General features: G+C 46.8%; 1 protein-coding gene and 2 gene segments (V, D, J or C); 2 read left to right on the top strand and 1 right to left on the bottom strand.

Moving 5' to 3' along the window:
- Positions 1 to 19,354, bottom strand: part of LOC100302368 (trypsinogen) — a 43,284-nt gene extending 23,930 nt beyond the window's left edge. For 3 of the 5 annotated variants that reach the window (XM_021078462.1, XM_021078464.1, XM_021078463.1), the window contains exon 1: positions 18,261 to 19,354. The gene's annotated coding sequence lies outside the window, so the exon portion shown is untranslated. Of the gene's footprint in view, positions 1 to 3,363; positions 3,624 to 6,701; positions 6,782 to 18,260 lie in introns of those variants that run through there. The other 2 variants (XM_021078461.1, XM_021078460.1) reach the window with 1 other exon arrangement.
- LOC102166836 lies at positions 2,827 to 4,464 on the top strand. The segment is given in 2 exon segments: positions 2,827 to 3,449; positions 3,556 to 4,464. Coding segments are annotated over 2 exon segments (444 nt in total).
- LOC110257559 lies at positions 13,908 to 18,327 on the top strand. The segment is given in 2 exon segments: positions 13,908 to 14,224; positions 14,336 to 15,069. Coding segments are annotated over 2 exon segments (537 nt in total).

The raw sequence follows: 20,529 nt of genomic DNA, 5'->3' as shown, positions 1-20,529 counted from the left end.
CACAAAAAACAGAGGCGGTGGTACAAGTTTTGGTTCTAATGTGGAGGAAGAGTTCACACGTCAAACATGTTTAGGAGTTCCCATTGTGTAGCAGAAATGAATCTGACTAGTGTCCATGAGGATGTGGGTTTGATCCCTGGCCTCACTCAGTGGGTTAAGGATCCAGCCTTGCTGGCAGCTGTGATGTAGGCTGGCAGTTGTAGCTCCTATTCCACTCCTAGCCTGGGAAACTCCATATGCTGTGGGCATGGCTCTAAAAAGCAAAAAGAAAGAAAGAAAAAGAAAAAAAGAAAAAGTTTAACATATGCCTCTTTCCACAAACTCTGGGGAACTGTCCAAACATAAGAAGGCATGTAAACAGTGGATGGCCAAAAATATGACCAATGTCCAAAACAAAAATCCTAATGTCATTCAGCCGGTTTCTTTTTGGCTCTAGTTCTCCAGCCATCTGCTTCTCACTCAAGTCCTCTTTACCTTTTTGTAGATAAAGTTATCTTCATGCTAAAATTATCATATTTTTCTTCTCTTGTTTACTTTCTTGCTATAATAAAACCTGGTGCTTCCCAGGTCCCTGTTCTTTCTGCATAGGCTTCCCCTTCTCTGATTTAGCTGAACCTGTCAGAATATAAGTGTAAGGAATCCATTTCTTTGTTCCTCTCATTCCATTGGGCAATTATTTTTGTTTGTTTTTTTGTTTTGTTTTGTCTTGCTGTTTAGGGCTGCACTTGTGGCATATGGACGTTCCAGGCTAGGGGTTGAATTGGAGCTGCAGCTGCTGGTTGACACCATGGTCACAGCAGTGCAGGATCCCAAGCCATGTCTGCGACTTACACCACAGCTCACGGCAACACCTGATCTTTAACCCACTGAGTGAGGCAAGGGATCGAACCTGTGTCCTCATGGATGCTAGTCAGATTCATTTCTGCTGAGCCACGATGGGAACTTCAAGAATGGTTACTTCTTTATATGGTCAGAATCACTAACAGATGTTGCCACCCATCAGTTTTCTTTTTACTATTCCCTTTCCATATGTCCTTTCTTCCTTCTTCCTTCCTCTCTTTGGAAGCTTCATGTGCAAGCTGTGTGGTACAATGTGTAGATACCTGGGACATTTTGGCTGCCTCAGAGCCACTAGTAAACATCCATGGGTGCCTCTCATCAGGATCATACAGCTTTCAAACTGGACAGAGACCTTGACATCATTTATTTCAGCCCATCATTTTATAGATGAGGAAATGGGAAGCCATGTGAAGGATAGTATTTAACTGCATTGATACAGATTATATTTCTAACTTTTGTATAACTTGTCTTTTATATTTCCAGTGTAGGGTAATCTATAAATTTTTTTTGCTCCTATAAGAACATAAACATCATGAGAGTGACAGTATTGCCTTTTTTTTTTTTTTTTGGTCTTTTTAGGGCCACACCCTCGGCATATGGAAGTTCCCAGGCTAGGGGGTCGAATCGGAATTGTTGCTGTTGGCCTACACCACAGCCACGGCAACACCAGATCCGAGCCACATTTGCAACCTACACCACAGCTCACGGCAACACCAGATCCTTAACTCACTGAGCGAGGCCAGGGATCAAACCTGCAACCTCACGTTTCCTTGTTGGATTCATTTCTGCTGCACCATGATGGCAACTCTGACAGTATTGTCTTACTCAAGCTTTGCACTAACCAGCCATGCCTTGACAGCCAATAGATAAAGCATGCATGGAGTTGTTGGATGGTGGTTGTTTCTGTTCTGTTCACTGTTGTGTCTCTAGTGCTTGTCAAGCTTTTGCATGGGAAAGGAAACCATTTTTTAAAAAGAGGAAGAAGAAAGAAAAGACAACCCACAGGATGGAAGAAAATCTTCACAAATGAAGCGACGAACAAGGGATTAACCTCCAAAATGTACAAACGTGTCCTGGAGTTTTATAGCAAAAAACAAAACACCTAATTAAAAAATGGGCAGAAGATCTATACATGCATTTCTCTAAAGAACTCATACGGAAGCCCCCCCCCAATGAAAGATATTCAACCTGACTAATCATTAGAGAAATGCAAGTCAAAACTACAATGAGGTACCACCTCACGCCAGTCAGAACGGCCATGATCAAAAAGTCTGCAAACAATAAATGCTGGAGAGGATGTGGAGAAAAGGGAATACTCCTACACTGTTGGTGGGAATGTAAATTGGGGTGCTCAGTGAAAAACAAACCACTGAATTTGTCTCTGAAGGGGTTTCACCAGTAGTCAGCAGTGTTGCCACTCAGTGTGTGTGTGTGAGAGAGAGAGAGAGAGAGAATCAGACGCCTCTGTGGGCAGCTATGGTGCCCTGGTCTTACTCTGGGTCCTAGGTGACTTGGGTTTTCCCAGGGCTGGGCAGGGACCCGGGAGCACTGAGACCTGAGAACTGTGCCTTGCTGACCACAGAAACCCAGGCAAAGACTGGAAGGGCTAAAGGAGACAGTGGTTCTTAACCAGGCTGACTCCACATCACATTCTGTAGACATTTTTGGTTGTCACACCAGGGGATCGAGAGTGCTGCTGTCAGGTGGCACACAGAGAGCAGGGATGCTGCTCAACATGCAAGACCTCCGAAACCAAGAATTATCTGTGCTGTATGTCCAAAGTGCTGGGTTGAAAAACACGGCTATGCATCGAGCTGTAAACTTTGTACCAAAAGGAAGGTGACCTGTAGCCAATGAAAGGGCAGGAAAATCACCCCGCTTAGATTTTCCCAACCTCATGCTATTATTCTCCTCTGTGACCTCATCACTCCTGTTCTAAAGCAACTTATTCCCCCCTCCCATCCCCACATGGTTTTGCCTCTTGGACAGAGAACCTCACAGAGAGCTGGGCTGCATCCCACCTCCCGGACCCATCAACTGAGTTTGCTCTGAACTAACAACAGTGCATTTTGTAAGGTCTGCAGCTGGTTCTTGGGGAGACCTCAGAGTCAGTCTCTTCACCACCCCCAAAATAATTGGGGGGTGGGGTGGAGTTGCCTAGGCTAAATCCCGCTTTTCAAGGAAGCAAGATTTGAGTGGGATCATCCTGCATTATTGTGTGAGAGAAGCAGAAGCTCCAGAGGAGGGAAACCAGCCAGACCCTGAGAAAGGGGTCCAGATGGGAGGGAGGAAGGAAGTGGCCAGGTCCTGTGGGTGGAGAGAGGGAAGGGAGGCAGCTGCTGGCATAGAGTGAGCATCAGAGGGACATCCCCAAGGCAACATACTGGCCACACTTGAGCTGTGGTGAGAAATCCCAAACTCAGCAAAAGGAGGAGAACACGTTGGGGGAGAGGCGAGGATGAGGAAGTCATTCTGGGTGGTGACGCCACAGGTCCAGTGGAGACAGCAGCCTGGACTCCTTACCTCTGAGAATCCCAAGCTGGGTGGCCCTGTCTCCACCATGGGCTCCAGACTCCTCTGCTGTGTGGTCCTCTGCCTCCTGGGAGCAGGTGAGTCCTGGGCTTTGGTCTTTTGACTCCCTAAGCCATTTCATCACATGTCTACCAACTGGCTACCTCCTGGGACTTGTCTGATTTCTGCTTCTTTCCTCCTCAGGCACCTTGGACACAGCTGTTTTCCAGACTCCAAAGTATCTCATCATACAGACAAGAAATAAGAGGTCCCTAAAATGTGAGCAAAAGCTGAGCCATGACTCTATGTACTGGTATAAGCAAGGCTTCAAACAATTGCTTGAGATTATGTTTATCTACAATAACAAGGAGCTCATTCTAAATGAAACAGTTCCACGTCGCTTCTTACCTGAATCTCCTGACAAAGCTCATTTATATCTTCACATCGACTCCCTGGAGCCAGGCGACTCTGCTGTGTATTTCTGTGCCAGCAGTTAAGACACAGCCCGCAGAGTCACCAGCTCCCTGTGCAAAAACCCTGGTCTAGGCAGGAAGCTGTGGGACAAGATGTTTGTGCAACTCAAGGCTCCATTAACACCGTGAACCTCAGTCTGCAGTACAGCTGGCCAGTACACCCCATGGAGCAGGACTGCCTCTATACACACAGAGGTCTTACAGAATTCTGACCTCTCAGCTAGAGCAGGGGGTTCCATGAAATTCCCTGAAGCACTCAGGGTTGCATGAACAAGAAAGGACCCTGTCTGATGCGCTGAAGATCTTAACTGATGGAAGAAGCCATTCCTTGCCTTTCTCTGCTGTACACATCGGTACATGTTGTACATAACATTATGATTGAAAGCACACTATTTGCTAAGAATTTTTGATGAGCAAAAGCCTAAAGGAAGGTGAAGATAAAATTTCTAGGACCAAAAGGAAATTCAGATGATCAATGAGTTCACTGCTCAGTGGAAAATTATTCAATGACGCATGAAAATACATGGAGCCAGGTGTGTGGTTAGGCCATTTAAGAAGCCTCTTCTCAGAGATCCTGTCTGGTGCAGCAGAAATGAATCCAACTAGGAACCATGAGGTTGAGGGTTCGACCCCTGGCCTCGTTCAGTGGGTAAAGGATTTGGCATTGCCGCAAGCTGTGGTGTAGGTCGCAGATGTGGCTCAGATCTGGTGTTGCTGTGGCTTTGGCGTAGACCGGAAGCTGTAGCTCCAATTGGACCCCTAGCCTGGGAACCTCCATATGCCGTGGGTGTGGCCCTTAAAAGCTAAATAAATAAGTAAATAAAAAACAATGATGCAAATGAGCTTATTTACAAAACAGAAACAGATTCACCGACTTTGAAAAAAAACTTATGGTTGCCAAAGAGGGAGGGGAGGAAGGGATTGGATCTTGGGACAGACATATGCACTCTAATGGATATGAAATGCATGGTCCACAGTGACCTACTGTACAGCACAGGGAAATCTACTCAAAATTCTGTGATCACCTATGCGGGAAAAAAAACTTAAAAAGAATGGATATGTGTGTATGTATAACTGAATTATATTGTTGTATAGCAGAAATTCTTACAATATTGTAAATCAAATATATTTCAGTAAAACTTTAAAAATGAAAAAAAATGAGGGGGCAAGATGGCAGAAGAGTAGGGGGACATGCTCGCCCTCTCCCACAAACACAACAACAAAAAACACATCTACAGGTTAAACAACTCGCACAGAACAATTGCTGGCAGAAGAACCTAAACTCCAATAATGGCAAGAATCTCATGACATAACTGGGTAAAACAAGAAAATGAGGAGAGTGAGAGAAGGGGAACTGGGACGGGACGGGTGCTCGCGAAAGGGAACTGTGGAGCAGAAAGGGACCCCACACCCTGGAAAGTCACCTACTTGACAGAAAGATCAACTGAATCGGAGGGATCTCCAGATGCAGAGAAGAGCACAGCAGTAAGTCTGAGATCTGAAGAGCAGAGTGAGAACCAAACAGATCATCCCAACTGCTGGCACCAAAAACAGAGACGCTTGGGTGGGGGCTGGGCACTTAGACCTCGGCTCCAGAGGTTAGTCCTGGGGGAATGGGCTGGGGTGGGCAGTGCGGAGACTGCTTGGGGAACTAGGAACCGGTCAGTTGGGTTCGCAGGGAAGAGACCACCCTGGAGGTCTAGGAAGCAGTCTGTCTGATTGGTGGGGCAGAAACTGCCTGGGAGTCTAGGAAGCAGAGCGTTGTGGGTGGAGGTAGCAATACGCTAAGGGCTGGGGAGTGGAAAGCCACATCAGAGGGAACCTGGAAGAAGAGCTGGATCTGCCGGAGAGACAAGGCGCCAGTGCTGGGAAGGGTAGAGGAGAAGGGGTGGGCGGCCATAGAATACTCCCCACACCACAGCGAGCTCACTTGCCAGCCAACTATTGGAAAGCTGTGCTTCTCAGTATATCCCCCCTCCCCTCCCCTATGCTCACGCACCAGACCTGAGACTGCCTGCCATCCCAGAGGGCTGGCCTCACAATTTGTGGGAAGCCAACCACCTCAGGGGCTTTCCCTGCCCTGGCCTGCCTGCCCTCTGGAGGGGCTACACCCCCGAAGAGCAGCACCCAGCACTGCCAGCTGCCTGGAAAAGGACCACAGCCCAGAAAAGCTAGAACAAGCTCGGCCCAGCTGTGCAATATCTGCCCCCATCCCTGGGCGGCCTTGCCAATTCAGTTGCCCTGGGGAAGAGCCCTTTGGGTTTTCTCAGCAGCCCAGCTAGCTGCTCCCACCCTCGGTGGGTGCTGTACTCCTGTGGAACAGCTGCCCAGCACTGCCAGCCCCCTGTGAGAGCCCCCACAGCCCAGAAAAGCTACAAGAAGCTTGGCCCGGCCATGCAATATCTGCCTCCACCCCTAGGTGGTCCTGCCAATTCAGCTGCCCTGGGGAAGAGCCCTTGGGTTCTCAGTGGCCCAGCCAGCCTCTCCCACCTCGGGGGTGCAGCACTCCTGTGGAACAGCTGCCCAGCACCGCCAGCTGCCTGGAAGAGCCCTACAGCCCAAAAACACCAGAGCAAACTCTGCCTGGCCGCGTGAAATCTGCTTCCATCTCAGTGCAGACCTCCCAGTCCTGTCTGCCCTCAGGAAGTCCTCCTTTGCTTCAGAGAGACCCTGCCAACCCTGTCCACCCTCAGGAAAAGCCACCCTGCCTCAAAGAAGACCGACCAACAACACCAGCCCTTGGGAAACATTCCACAGCAGTGCCAAGGCAAACCCTGCCCAGCCACAGGGAATACAACTCCACCAAGAAAAAGAAAATGATAAGCAAGATGAAGAAGCTGAGAAACCAACCCCAGTTAAACCAACAGGAGAACTCACCTAAAGCTGTCAACAATGAAACAGATCTCTACAGTCTAACAGACTTGGGGTTCAGAAGGGAAATAGTGAAAATACTGAAGGAATTAAGAGAAGATATGAACAGTAATGCAGACGCCCTCAGAAAGGAACAAGAAAATATAAGGAGGAGCCAAGAAAAATTAGAAAATTCATTGGCAGAGATATAGACTGAACTAAGGGCAGTGAAAACCAGAATGAATAATGCAGAAGAACGAATCAGTGATGTGGAAGATAGAATAATGGAAATCACCCAATCAGGTCAGCAGACAGAAAACCAAATCAAAAAACAGGAAAGCAATATAAGAGACCTATGGGATAATATAAAGTGGGACAATCTACATATAATAGGAATTCCAGAAGGCGTAGAAAAAGATAAGGGGATGGAAAATATATTTCAAGAAATTATCGCTGGAAACTTGCCAAATCTAAAGGATACTGAGTTCAAGATACAGAAAGCACAGAGGGCCCCAAACAAGTTGAACCCAAATAGACCCACACCAAGACACATTATAATAAAAATGTCAAAAGTTAATGATAAATAGAGGGTCCTAAAGGCAGCAAGAGAAAGGCAGAATGTTACCTATAAGGGAACCCCCATAAGGTTTTTAGCTGATTTTTCTACAGAAACTCTACAGGCCAGGAGGGAATGGCAAGAGATATTTAAAGTGCTAAAAGGAAAAAATATGCAACCTAGAATATTCTATCCAGGAAGAATATCATTTAAAATAGAAGGGGAAATAAAATTTTTTTTCCAACAACCAAAAGCTAAAATAATACAGCAATACAAAACCCAGGCTAAAAGAAATACTGAAAAGGCTTTTCTAAAACAAAAAGAAAGGGAGGAAAAAAAGGGGGGGGGGAACTAGGACGATTGAGGAAACCACAATCAGAGAGCAGTCACTCAAATAGCCAGTATACCGATTTAATCTTGAACATGTTTAAAATAAAATAAAATTTAAAAAAATAGTCATCAAAATAATAAAATGTGGGCAAGGGAAGTAAGGAAATTAATAGACTCTTTGTTAAAATTTTTTTTGTTTTTTTTTTCTCTTCTTAATTTTAGTATAGTAATGAAGTGTTTGAACCTACAGGACCATCAGGCTAAAACACACAATTATAGGAAGGGGTTAGCATACTTAAAAAACAGGGCAACCACAAACCAAAACCAAACATTGCATTTGCAAAAAAATGAAAAAAAAAAAACCCTCAAGCAGAAAATAATCAGAGACCATCCAACTAAAAAAAGAAAGGAAGAATGGAGAACCATAGAATCAACTGGAACACAAGGTTTAAAATGGCAATAAATAATCATCTATCAATTATCACCTTAAATGTCAATGGACTCAATGCTCCAATCAAAAGACACAGAGTGGCTGAGTGGATAAAAAAGCAAAAACCTTCAATCTGCTGCCTACAAGAAACTCACTTTAGGACAAAGGACACATACAGATTGAAAGTGAAGGGGTGGGAAAAATTTTTTCATGCCAATAGACATGACAGGAAAGCAGGAGTTGCCATACTCATATCAGACAAAATAGACTTTAAAACAAAAGATGTAAAGAAAGACAAAGAAGGACACTATTTAATGATCAAGGGATCCATCCAAGAAGAGGATATTACTATCGTCAACATGTATGCCCCAAATACAGGAGCACCCAGATACATACAACAAATATTAACAGACATAAAGGGAGAAATTGATGGGAATACAATCATAGTAGGAGACTTTAATACCCCACTCACACCAATGGACAGATCCTCTAGACAGAAAACCAATAAAGCAACAGAGATCCTAAAGGACACAATAGAAAAGTTAGACTTAATTGATATCTTCAGAACACTACATCCAAAAAAAATCAGAATACACATTCTTCTCAAGTGCACATGGAACATTCTCAAGAATCAACCACATATTGGGACACAAAGCTAACCTCAATAAATTTAGGAGCATAGAAATTATTTCAAGTATTTTCTCTGACCACAATGGTATGAAACTAGAAATCAACCATGGGAAAAGAAATGAGAAAAAACCTACTACATGGAGACTAAACAACATGCTGCTAAAAAACCAATAGCTCAATGAGGAACTCAAGAAGGAAATTAAAAAATACCTGAGACAAACGAGAATGAAGACACAACATCTCAAAATCTATGGGATGCCACAAAAGCAGTGCTCAGAGGGAAATTCATAGGGATACAGGCCTTCCTCAAAAAAGAAGAAAGATTTCAAATTGACAACTTAACCCTCCACCTAAACAAATTAGAAAAAGAACAAAAAAGACCTAAAGCCAGCAGAAGGAAGGAAAGTATAAAGATCAAAGATGAAATCAATAAAATAGAAATCCAAAAAACAAGAGAAAATTAATAAAACCAAGAGCTGGTTCTTCAAAAAGATAAACAAAATTGACAAACCCCTGGCTAGACTCACTAAGAGGGAAGAAAGAACCCAAATAAACAAAATTAGAAATGAAAAAGGATAAATCACAATGGATACTACAGAAATACAAAAAACTCTAAGAGAATACTATGAACAACTATATGCCAACAAATTTGACAACCTAGAAGACATGGATAATTTTCTAGAATCTTACAGCCTGCTAAAAATGAATCAAGAAGAAACAGACCAACTGAACAAACTGATCACTAGAAATGAAATTGAAGATGTCATAAAATCACTCCCTACAAATAAAAGTCCAGGACCAGATGGCTTCACAGGTGAATTCTACCAAACATATAAAGAGAATCTGGTACCCATCCTCCATAAACTTTTTCAAAAGGTTGAAGAAGAAGGAACACTCCCAAAGACATTCTATGATGCCACCATCACCCTCATTCCAAAACCAGACAAAGATACCACCAAAAAAGAAAACTATCGGCCAATATCTTTGATGAATATAGACGCAAAAATCCTCAACAAAATCTTAGCCAACCGAATCCAACAACATATAAAAAAGATCATACACCATGACTAGGTAGGGTTCATCCCAGGTTCACAAGGATGGTTCAACATACGCAAATCAATCAACATCATACACCACATTAACAAAAGAAAAGTCAGAAATCATATGATCATCTCAATAGATGCAGAAAAAGCATTTGACAAAGTCCAACATCCATTCATGATCAAAACTCTTACCAAAGTGGGTATAGAGGGAACATGCCTGAACATAATCATATCCATTTATGACAAACCCACAGCAAATATAATACTCAATGGGGAAAAACTGAAAGCCTTCTCACTCAAATCTGGAACAAGACAGGGATGCCCACTCTCACCACTGCTATTCAACATAGTACCAGAAATCCTAGCCACAGCAATCAGAAAAACAAAAGAAATAAAAGGCATCTAAATAGGAAGAGAAGAGATAAAACTGTCACTGTATGCAGACGACATGATACTATATATAGAAAACCATAAGGATTCAATCCAAAAACTACTTGAACTGATTAATAAATTCAGCAAAGTAGCAGGTTATAAGATTAACATTCAGAAATCAGTCGTGTTTCTGTATACCAACAATGAAATATTAGAAAAGGAATACAAAAATACAATGCCTTTTAAAATTGCACCCCCCCCCAAAAAAAAATCAAATACCTCGGAATACACCTGACCAAGGAGGTAAAGGACTTATATGCTGAGAACTATAAAACTTTAATCAAAGAAATTAAAGAAGATGTAAAGAAATGGAAAGATATTCCATGTTCATGGATTGGAAAAATCAGTATTGTAAAAATGGCCAGACTACCCAAAGCAATCTACAGATTCAGTGCAATCCCTATCAAATTACCCAGGACAGTTTTCACAGAACTACAACAAACAATCCAAAATTTTATATGGAACCACAAAAGACCCAGAATTACCCAAGCAATCCTGAGAAACAAAAACCAAGCAGGGGGCATAACTCTCCCAGACTTCAACACAAAGCCACAGTCATCAAGACAGTGTGGTACTGGTGTCAAAACAGACAGACAGACCAATGGAACAGAACAGAGAACCCAGAAAGAAACCCTGACACCTATGGTCAATTAGTCTTTGACAAGGGAGGCAAGAACATAAAATGGGAAAAAGAAAGTCTACTCAACAAGCATTGCTGGGAAAACCGGACGGCTGCATGCAAATCAATGAAACTAGAACACACCCTCACACCATGCACAAAAATAAACTCAAAATGGCTGAAAGACTTAAGTATAAGACAAGACACCATCAAACTCCTGGAAGAGAACATAGGCAAAACACTCTCTGACATCAACCTCATGAATATCTTCTCAGGTCAGTCTCCCAAAGCAACAGACATAAGAGCAAAAATAAACCCATGGGACCTCATCAAACTGAAAAGCTTTTGCACAGCAAAGGAAACCCAAAAGAAAACAAAAAGACAACTTACAGAATGGGAGAAAATAGTTTCAAATGATGCAACAGACAAGGGCTTAATCTCTGGAATATATAAGCAACTTGTACAACCCAACAGCAAAAAAGCCAATCACCCAATGGAAAAATGGGCAAAAGACCTGAATAAACTGTTCTCCAAGGAAGATGTACAGATGGCCAACAAGCACATGAAAAAATGCTCAACATCGCTGATAATAATAGAAATGCAAATCAAAACTATCATGAGATACCACCTCACACCAGTCAGAATGGCCATCATTAATAAGTCCACAAATAACAAGTGCTGGAGGGGCTGTGGAGAAAAGGGAACCCTCCTGCACTGTTGGTGGGAATGTAGGCTGGTACAACCACTATGGAGAACAGTTTGGAGATACCTTAGAAATCTATACATAGAACGTCCATATGACCCCGCAATCCCACTCTTGGGCATCTATCCGGACAAAACTCTACTTAAAAGAGACACGTGCACCCGCATGTTCATTGCAGCACTATTCACAATAGCCAAGACATGGAAACAACCCAAATGTCCATTGACAGATGATTCGATTTGGAAGGTGTGGTATATATACACAATGGAATACTACTCAGCCATAAAAAAGAATGACATAATGCCATTTGCAGCAACATGGATGGAGCTAGAGAATCTCATACTGAGTGAAATGAGCCAGAAAGAGAAAGACAAATACCATATGATATCACTTATGACTGGAATCTAATATACAGCACAAATGAATCTTTCCACATAAAAGAAAATCATGGACTTGGAGAACAGACTTGTGGCCACCCGGGGAGAGAGGGAGGCAGTGGGAGGAATTGGAAGCTTGGAGTTATCGGATACAACTTGGAATGGATTTCCAATGAGATCCTGCTGAGTAGCATTGAGAACTATGTCTAGATACTTATATTGTAACAGAACGAAGGGTGGAAAAAAAATGTATGCATGTAAGTGTATCGTGGCCCCCATGCTGTACAGTGGAAAAATAATTTTAAAAAATGAAAAAAATCCTTTTTTTGTAATCTGTGGAATTTAGCTTATGTATTAGAGCCAAAGAATGTAATAAAATTTTATTTATTCATATTTTTGCTGTCTTCTTGTAGAAGACCCAACCAGTATCTTCTTGCTACAGGGAGTGGCCATCATAATAATGTTAATAGTAGCAATGCTGGCCTTTTAACAAGAGTTATTTTTAGATTCTTTTCTAAGAATGGAGTATCTCCAGCTACCGTGGCTTTAAGGTCCATCGTATGTGTAACTTGTTCAGGAGAATATCCAACCCCTTTTGCTTAAATTCTAACCCAAAGAATCAGACTTGACTTGTTTTTTTGTCTGTTTCATGGGCCATATTGAAAATCTGTAACATTTATTACATTAGAAAATGTGCTATTTCCTTCCTGACCCAGCACATGCTTGAGTCAAAAAAAGCATTTCAATTATCAACTCTTAACACAGGGTAACTGTTGTGTTATTCTTCCCATGTAGTAATAAATATGTTACAGTAAACAAATGCTAAAAATCCTTCAGCAAATATAGGTCATTTCTTTGCTGTGTTGAGTCCTGTCTTCCACTTTACTACAATGAAAATTCATTACTGGCCCAAGAGTCTACCATACAAACATAGATGATCGTCCAATAACTACGTGGGCAAAGGAGAAACAGTTTAGAGGAGGAGTGATAAGTCATCTGAGCTGGTCTCCAATAGAAAGCTGTCTGCAGAATGGATGGGCCAGGGTTGGTTTCTAGCATTTGAGAAACGCACAAGGCTTTGGAGAGCAATTCAGTTCAGTTCCTAGGTGGCAAGGGTTGAGGCCATATGCTCTCACAGTCATGAAGTGGTGTTGACACGGAAATACTGCATCCATTTCTTACATTTGATTCCACTGGGGTTGTCTGACACTCTCCTTTTTTACCCCAATAGAATTCCGGGGGTGAACATGTCAAAGCTTTGTGCCTGCTCCTAGCTATGGTCCCACGAGAATTCCTTGAACAAATCAAGATGCTAATATCTGCAGGGCTGTGTTGTGTTTCTAAGGACCCAGGCATAGCCAAACTCTCTTGAGTGAAAACAGAATGTCCTAGGTAAGTGGATGAATGTGTTGCCCAGTGTTTTGGCTGTTTCAGGTGCTTCTTTCCTTTTCATGACTCACTGGAGCTTTATAGGCCTCACAACTTCTCCCATTATGTGGCATGAATAATAAGCTGACACCAGCTGGTAAGAGGCCTGCGATCTGGGGTATGTGCTGCTTTGGCCACAAGGAGGCGCTGTGGCTCCATTGTCAGGTCGCTGCTGGAGCAGGGGGGAGGGGTTGGGAGGAAGCAGAGCAGGCAGGTGAGGAGGGAAGACTGGCTGGCAAGTGGGGGCCCCAACCTGCTGTCAGTTGGGAGCACCAGCTGTGGATGTCTCCTAGGTGCTCCACTGAAATCATTTTCACACTGATTTGTCTTGCCCCAATGCCTTGTGTTGCTTTCTTGCAGCAACCTGTTTCTTGAAACCCAGCCAAGCCCTGCACTCTCCACAAATGGCTTACCTGTTAGCTGGTCCCCTCAGAACTCTTCCCAGTGCCTGGCTGCTGGCCAGCATCAGAGGCCTGCCTTTTTAGTGATGGGCACTGATCTAGAACCCGGCCACAACCTTCCAGTCTGTCTCCCTGCACATGGTTGGGCAGTGGGGCTCCAGGGGGCTTATGTGTTGAATGTTGTGATCCATCCTGACTAAGCAGGGGTGGGAGGAAATCTCTTGAAGTGGGGGGGGGAGTCTGTCGCTGAGAGGGGGTCTTGGAAGGGAGGGAGGATAGGGGCAGGATCTATGTAATAAGGAAGGAAGCTAATAGCCTAAGAGCAAATATCAGAGGAATTTCCCAACCCAGACAATTCAAATCCACCTTCTCTCAGAATTTATATAAGGAAAAAAAGAATCTCCATCAGGGATGAAGGGAGACTGGGGCTGCAGACACTCAGGGGTAGTGACATCACAGGCAAAGCCACCAACCAAGGAGGAGGAGACCAGAGACCAGCCCCCTTGCCCAGGGCATCCTAGTTTGTTGAGGCCACTTTGAACAGACTCCACCATGTGCCTCGGGGTGCTCTGCCCTGTGGTCCTCTGTCTCCTGGGAGCAGGTGAGTCTTGGGTGCTCGTGGGCTGCCCCTCGATGCTGAATTCTTGCCCTGAGGCTGCAGCCAACCCTCCCTTCTGGGCTTTGTCTAAACTTTGTCCTCTTCTCCTGACAGTCTCTGTGGACACTGGAGTTACTCAAACACCCAGATACCTGGTCCTGGGAACGAGAGATAAGAGATCTTTGACTTGTGAACAAGATCTGGGACATAATGCTATGTACTGGTATAAACAGAGTGCTCAGAATCCAATAGAGCTCATGTTCACCTGTAACAACAAGGAACCTACTAGAAATGAGTCTGTTCCAAGTCGCTTCAGGCTTGACTGCCCAGAGAGCTCCTCCCTTTACCTGCACGTGGACGCCCTGAAACCAGAAGACTCGGCCGTGTATCTCTGCGCCAGCAGTAGAGACACAGCCCTGCAGAGCCAGCCGCTTCCTCTGCACAAACCTCGAGCACCCAGCCAGGAGGCTGTGGGGCCAACCAAGGTCGGTTCCCCATTTCCTGGAAGACCCTCAATGGAAAGCTCAGACCCTGAGACCGCCTGCGGGCTCATGGCCATGGCTCTTCTGAGTTCCATCACAGCCACCAGCCACCTGTCCTGAGCAAGACTGGGCCTGCAGCTGAATGTAGGACGATGTTCAAGTCTATCCCACGCATTTTCCAATGGGCTGGCCTCCCCGGAAAGCCTTTTGGGAGACACTTGACCCTCTGTCCTCCCAGTCCTGCTTCCAATAGGTGCCTGTCTCTGACTTCTTCCATCCAAGTTCAGCTGGGTTTTCAGATCTGACTCCAGCCACACATATGCTCAGACACTTTTCAAAGTGCCTCATTCCCTCAGCAGGGGCTCTGTCCTTTCCAGCCCCTGAGGACCACAGATCCCCCATCTGGTCCCTGTGTCTCAAGTTCATGCTGCTGCACATCCAGCGGTTCGGTACCTCACGGGCTCCTCTTCCACTCAACACTGCCTTTCAGGCTTGGTCCTTATTCCTCCTGTCTCTTTAACCATAGAACTTGAGGGCTTCCCATCCTGCATTATCAGCCATAGGGTCTGCTGCCCTTGAGAAGCCCTGCTCACACCAGCCAGTGAGAAGTCATGGCCTCCTGACCTTCCAGTTCAGACCTTTGTGCTCAGAGCTGTCCCGGCTGAACCCCGTATCTTCGGGCTCTGCTCCCTGTAATGGGCATCAGGCCAGTGCACACCAGCAGCCAAGGGCTGGCAGAGCCCTGCATCCCTTCCTGGAAGCTCACCGGTCTGCATCTGTACCAGGCTCCCGCCTTCCCCCTGAGAGGGCACTCCAGGCTCCCCTGACCAAGCCCCAAACCATCCTGCTGGGGACCAGGTCAAGGGGTGTGCAACTCTGCCTTAGGAGTGTGGGTTTCCCTTCACCTGAGCATGACCCTGCTCTGTCAACTTCTATAAAGATAAGCACATTGAGGTCTAGTGGTTTTAAGGCCTTACTTACTGCCAAATACCCAAGCCTGTGTCAAGCGGAATGCTGATCTTCACCAATTCCAGGTTCTCTAATCCAGCTTGTGTGTTTTCTGAGTTCTCGTTTTCCCACTCAAGGCTAGAGCAACCCCTTCCCTGATCAGAGCCCAAATCTGCACAGACACTTGCTCTCAACTCCAAAGGCAGCCAATGAGCCTCTGAGTCCCTCTGTTCAGGGCACTGGGCTGGGTACCTACTTTCTCATCTGCTCTTCTTCCCTAGCACTAAAATGTCTCTTTAGGGGTCAGGTCTCAGCCTCTGATTGGCATTCCCCTCCACACTGATACTGGTGCCTGGCCTCTACTCACAGGTGCTGAATAGAAACATAGAGTTTTGGGTGAAAGAGAAAAGATAGCTCTATTGCTCTAGCAGCCAAAGGAGAGTCACAGCAGCCTAAGGCCTCAAAGACTGTGTCTGACTCATGGGAGATTGGAAGGTGGTTTTATAGTTTGGGGAGTGAAGACAGGGCCAGAGATAAGGATCAGGGGAGAGGCAAGCTTGCATTAGTTCCAAAGCTGGAGTTCAGTGGCCTGGTGGACTTCTTTCCCTATTGAAGAAGGCTTCCTTATCATCTTCCATTTGTCAGGGTTTTAGTTCAGTAGAAGAACTCAAAGATTTTTGTTTCTTTTCTTTTTTTTTTTTTTGTCTTTTTAGGGCCGTACCAAGGCATATGGATGTTCCCAGGCCAGGGGTCTAATTGGAGCTGTAGCCACTGGCCACACCCACCGCCACAGCCATGCCAGATCCTAGCTGCCACTGGACCTACACCACAGCCCACAGCAACGCCAGATCCTTAACCCACTGAGCAAGGCCAGGGCGACTGAACCCGCAACCTCATGGTTCCTTGTGGGATTCGTTAACCACTGAGCCATGGGACGGGAACTCCAGATATTCTTATCTATATGCCTTGAGGGGAACCAGGACCCTGCCCCAAGGCTGCACTCTTGTGTCTTGACTCCTCCTCCCTGGTCTCAGCATCCCCTTTCTTCCCTGATTAGCAACCTTTGGCACCTGCCCTCTGCAACTCAGGGAAGCTCATGGAGGCTGCAGTTTATTCCCTAAAAACAAGAAATGGGGACCCAGAAAGGCTTGTGAGCCCAGGAGCCCACAGGGCCCTGCCTGGTTTCAACCCTCCTAGGGGCCTATTTTATTTGCATCGCTTCCTCCCCAGAGTTTCAATCCTCAGGTTCAGAATCCAGAAACATGCCTCTGGATTGTGGCCCTGAATGGCTGATAGAGAGGGTGTTCCCAAAGGTAAGGTTTGTGTCTCTTCACACAGAGACTTCAGAGACTGAACCTGAGAAACACATTGAGGACTTAAGTGAGACACCCACCTCTGAGGGCGAGGCAGGCAGGGAGGCGATCAGCTGCCCTGCGTGTTGTGGTACACCTGCTACCTGGGGCATCTGAGTGTCTGGGCGGGTTATTCCCTGGGAAGGTGGGGTGTGGGGGTCTTATTCCTTAATTATCACCTCAGCTTAATTATCACCTCCCCAAGGGAGGAGGGATCTTTGTCCTCATCGAGCTTGATCACACGTGTCATGGCTTTAGTGCATGAAGGGCACTTCTGCTCTGATAGCTAATTGTGTTATAACGTTATGATGCTGAGAGCATCATGAGCCAACAGGATCCATCTGGACACAGAGATGCGCCCTCTTCTCGACATTTCCTTGCACCCAGAGCACTTATCACCCCAAATGCCGAGGTTTCTTCTCAGTCTGGAGGTTGTGGCTTTTCTTTATCCACCCATGGACCCTGCTGTTTGCATGAGGTGTGGTTTCCTGCCATCTGGCCCCATGCACCCCTTCTCTGCTCATGCCTAACCATCTGCCTGCTGGAACAAGGGGCATAATTCCAGCCTGTGTTCATGCCTGGGTCGGGTCTTCATGCCTGGCCTCACTCTGCTGAAGGCTGTGTTCCCCCAGGGTCCCTGTGCAGCTGCAGCCTTTCACTTGGGGCCTGTGGGTGTGCACCTTCCAGGACATGGACCTGAGTTTCAGAGCATCACCTGTCCACGTGGGCGCCAAGCCTCCTTGCTCCTGCTCCTGGGGGCGCTCTTGAGACCATGGGTGCCGCCCAAGACTCTGACATCACTGGACCGCCTCCCTTGGGCTGCTAGGGACCAGATGCCCCACTGGGGGAGGCCTCAGCACCGCCCAGGCCCTGCCATGGACGGCAGGCTCTTCTGCTGGGCCATCTTTGGGCTCCTGGAGTAGGTGAGATCTGGGAGTGGGAGGGAAACTCCCACCCCTTCCCTTAACCTAAGCCCAGTGCCTGACTTTGGTCTCTTCCTCTGTCTGGCCCCTGTGTCCTCCCACAGGCCACATGGAACCTGGAGTCAGACAAAGCCCTCGCCACCACATCACAAAGTCGGGACAGAACGTGACTTTGAGGTGTGCCCCCATTCCCGGTCATCAGTACATCTACTGGTACCGACAGACCCTGGGGAAAGGGCTGGAGTTTCTGATGTCCATCTATAACAACGTGCCTTCAGAGAAGGCCAACTTTTTAAAGGATCGGTTCTCAGCTGAGAGGTCTGGTGGCACGTACCTGACTCTGAAGATCCAGCCTGCAGAGCGGGGAGACTCGGCCCTGTTCCTCTGTGCCAGCAGCTCAGCCACAGCCATGCACAGACACCGCCTGCCCTTCCACGAACTCTAGAGCTCCTCTGCTCTCCCCAGGCTCTCAGCAGCGCCTGCCCCGCCCAAGGAGGCTGGCGGATGCGTGGTGGGTCTGCAGCTGCTTCTCAGGAGCAGAGGCCAGAATTAACGGTGGTGTGTAGGAGAGGAAATGGAGCACAGGTTCTCTGGGGCGGTGGAAACTGGGAAGGTTCTCAGCGCCGTGGAATGTGGCCGTGGACCCCAGCAATGGGAGAGATGTGGCCAGTGGATGACCTGGGGAGCCTCCAGGGAAGCCTCTGTACTCCCTTGGCCTCTGCTGTGTTATTCTCTACAGAGCAGAACATGTGTCTGCCTTGGAGTGGAGACGGGCCTCCTGGGAGCAGAGAGGGCCCTGCTGCCCTCACAGGAGGATCCAATCCTTTAGAGGGCCGAATCAGTGCCCGGTCACGGATGGGCACAGCTGACATCAATTCCCCCTGTGAGTGGGAGCCTCCTCCTCCTCTGAGTAGCCAAGACTGCTGCCCCGTCCTGCCTGCACCCTTTGTGTGTGACCCCTTCTCCCATAAACCATGGATGTCTTTGTTGCTGTCTCAGGGCTCATTCTTTGTTCTTGAACCCCGGCAATGACCAGGCTTGCAGACCTGCGAGCTGCTGTCCAACAACAACACGAAAACCAGAAAGAAGCCCCCATCAAGGGAGGCTTGTGCACAGCAGCCTTCCCCCAAGAGCAGGACCAGTGCCATGCTCCCCAAACCTGAGGTCCTCTTGGGAGCATCCTCGGGAGCTGGCAGCAGCCAGGTGATGGAAGGTGTTAGGAGGCCTGGAGAGGACGTTGGCCACAAATCTCTAGCAGTAGCTCGCCCGTGCTCCTCCCTTCAGTGAGATAACATGATCCACTGGGATTGTCTGACACTCTCCTTCTTTACCCCAATAGAATTCTGGGGGTGAACATGTCAAAGCTTTGTGCCTGCTCCTAGCTATGGTTCCAGGAGTATTCCGTGAACAAATCAAGATGCTAATATCTGCAGGGCTGTTGCTTAGTTTATGCCTAAAACCCCAGGCATAGCCAATCTCTATTGAGTAAAACTGAATCGCCTAGGTAAATAAATGAATGTGTTGGCAACTGTTTTGGCTGTTTCAGGAGCTTCTTTCCTTTTCATGATTCCCTGGAGCTTTATACTCATCACAGCTTCTCCCAGTCTGTGGTCTCAATGATAAGCTGACTCTGGCTGGTTAGAGGTCCGACCTGGGAAATGTGCTGCTTTTGCCAGAAGGGGGCGCTGTGGCTGCATTGAAGCGTCGCGCAGGGGCAGGGGGAGGGCTGGGAGTGAGCAGAGGAGGCTGGTTAGAAGCACAGACTGGCTGGCAAGTGGGGCCTCCAAGCTGCAATCACTTGGGAGCACCCGTTGTGGATTCTCCAAGATGCTACACTAACATCCTTTCACCTTGATTTGTCTTCCTTGCTGCAACCTGTTTGCTGAAAGCCCAGCTAAGCCCTGCACTCCCAATTCTCATCTGTTATACTGAAGTAAGAGTTTTAACTGAGACACAACCCCTGCCCCTTGGCTGAAAAGGCAGCTTTTCAGCTTTGCTCGCCTCATACACACCCCTCTTCTTGTCTTCTTGGAGCACCTACACGCCTTGTGTCCTTGATGCTTATCAGTATTGGCTTCTGTAGCCTTGCTTGCTCAGTTCCTCAGGCAGGAACACTGTCTGCTCCGGGAAGGGGGAGGTCTGGGGCTACCTCAGGGGAAAACCTTGAGACCCGAGGTTGTATTGTGTAAGAGGTACGCAGAACAAAGACCTGGTGCTCAGATCTGGAGGTGAGTCTCTGAGCCGCACAGGTGCTGAATAAAGCTTGCTACCCTGCCTCTCTGAGCGCTGTTTGTCTCCTTCCTCTGCCAGGGTTTCTGTGACAATATAGTCCTCAGAACTCTTCCCAGTATCTGGCTGCTGGCCTGCATCACAGCTGTGCCTTTTTAACGATGGGCAAGGGTCGAGAACCCGGCCACAACCTTCCAGTCTTTCTCCCTGCACGGGACTGGGCAAAAGGGTTCCAGAGGGTTTATGTCCTGAGGGATGTGATCAGCCTGACGAAGCAGGGGTGGCATCAATCCCTTGAAGAGGGGGATGGTCTGTCCCTGAGAGGGGGTCTCGGAAGCAAGGGGGCGGGGGAGAGTCTACATAATGAGGAGGGC

This window comes from Sus scrofa, chromosome 18 (assembly GCF_000003025.6).
Source record: "Sus scrofa isolate TJ Tabasco breed Duroc chromosome 18, Sscrofa11.1, whole genome shotgun sequence".
Taxonomy (NCBI): domain Eukaryota; kingdom Metazoa; phylum Chordata; class Mammalia; order Artiodactyla; family Suidae; genus Sus; species Sus scrofa.
The sequence above is the reverse complement of the archived record's forward strand: the minus strand, read 5'-3'. Positions and strand labels throughout refer to the sequence as shown.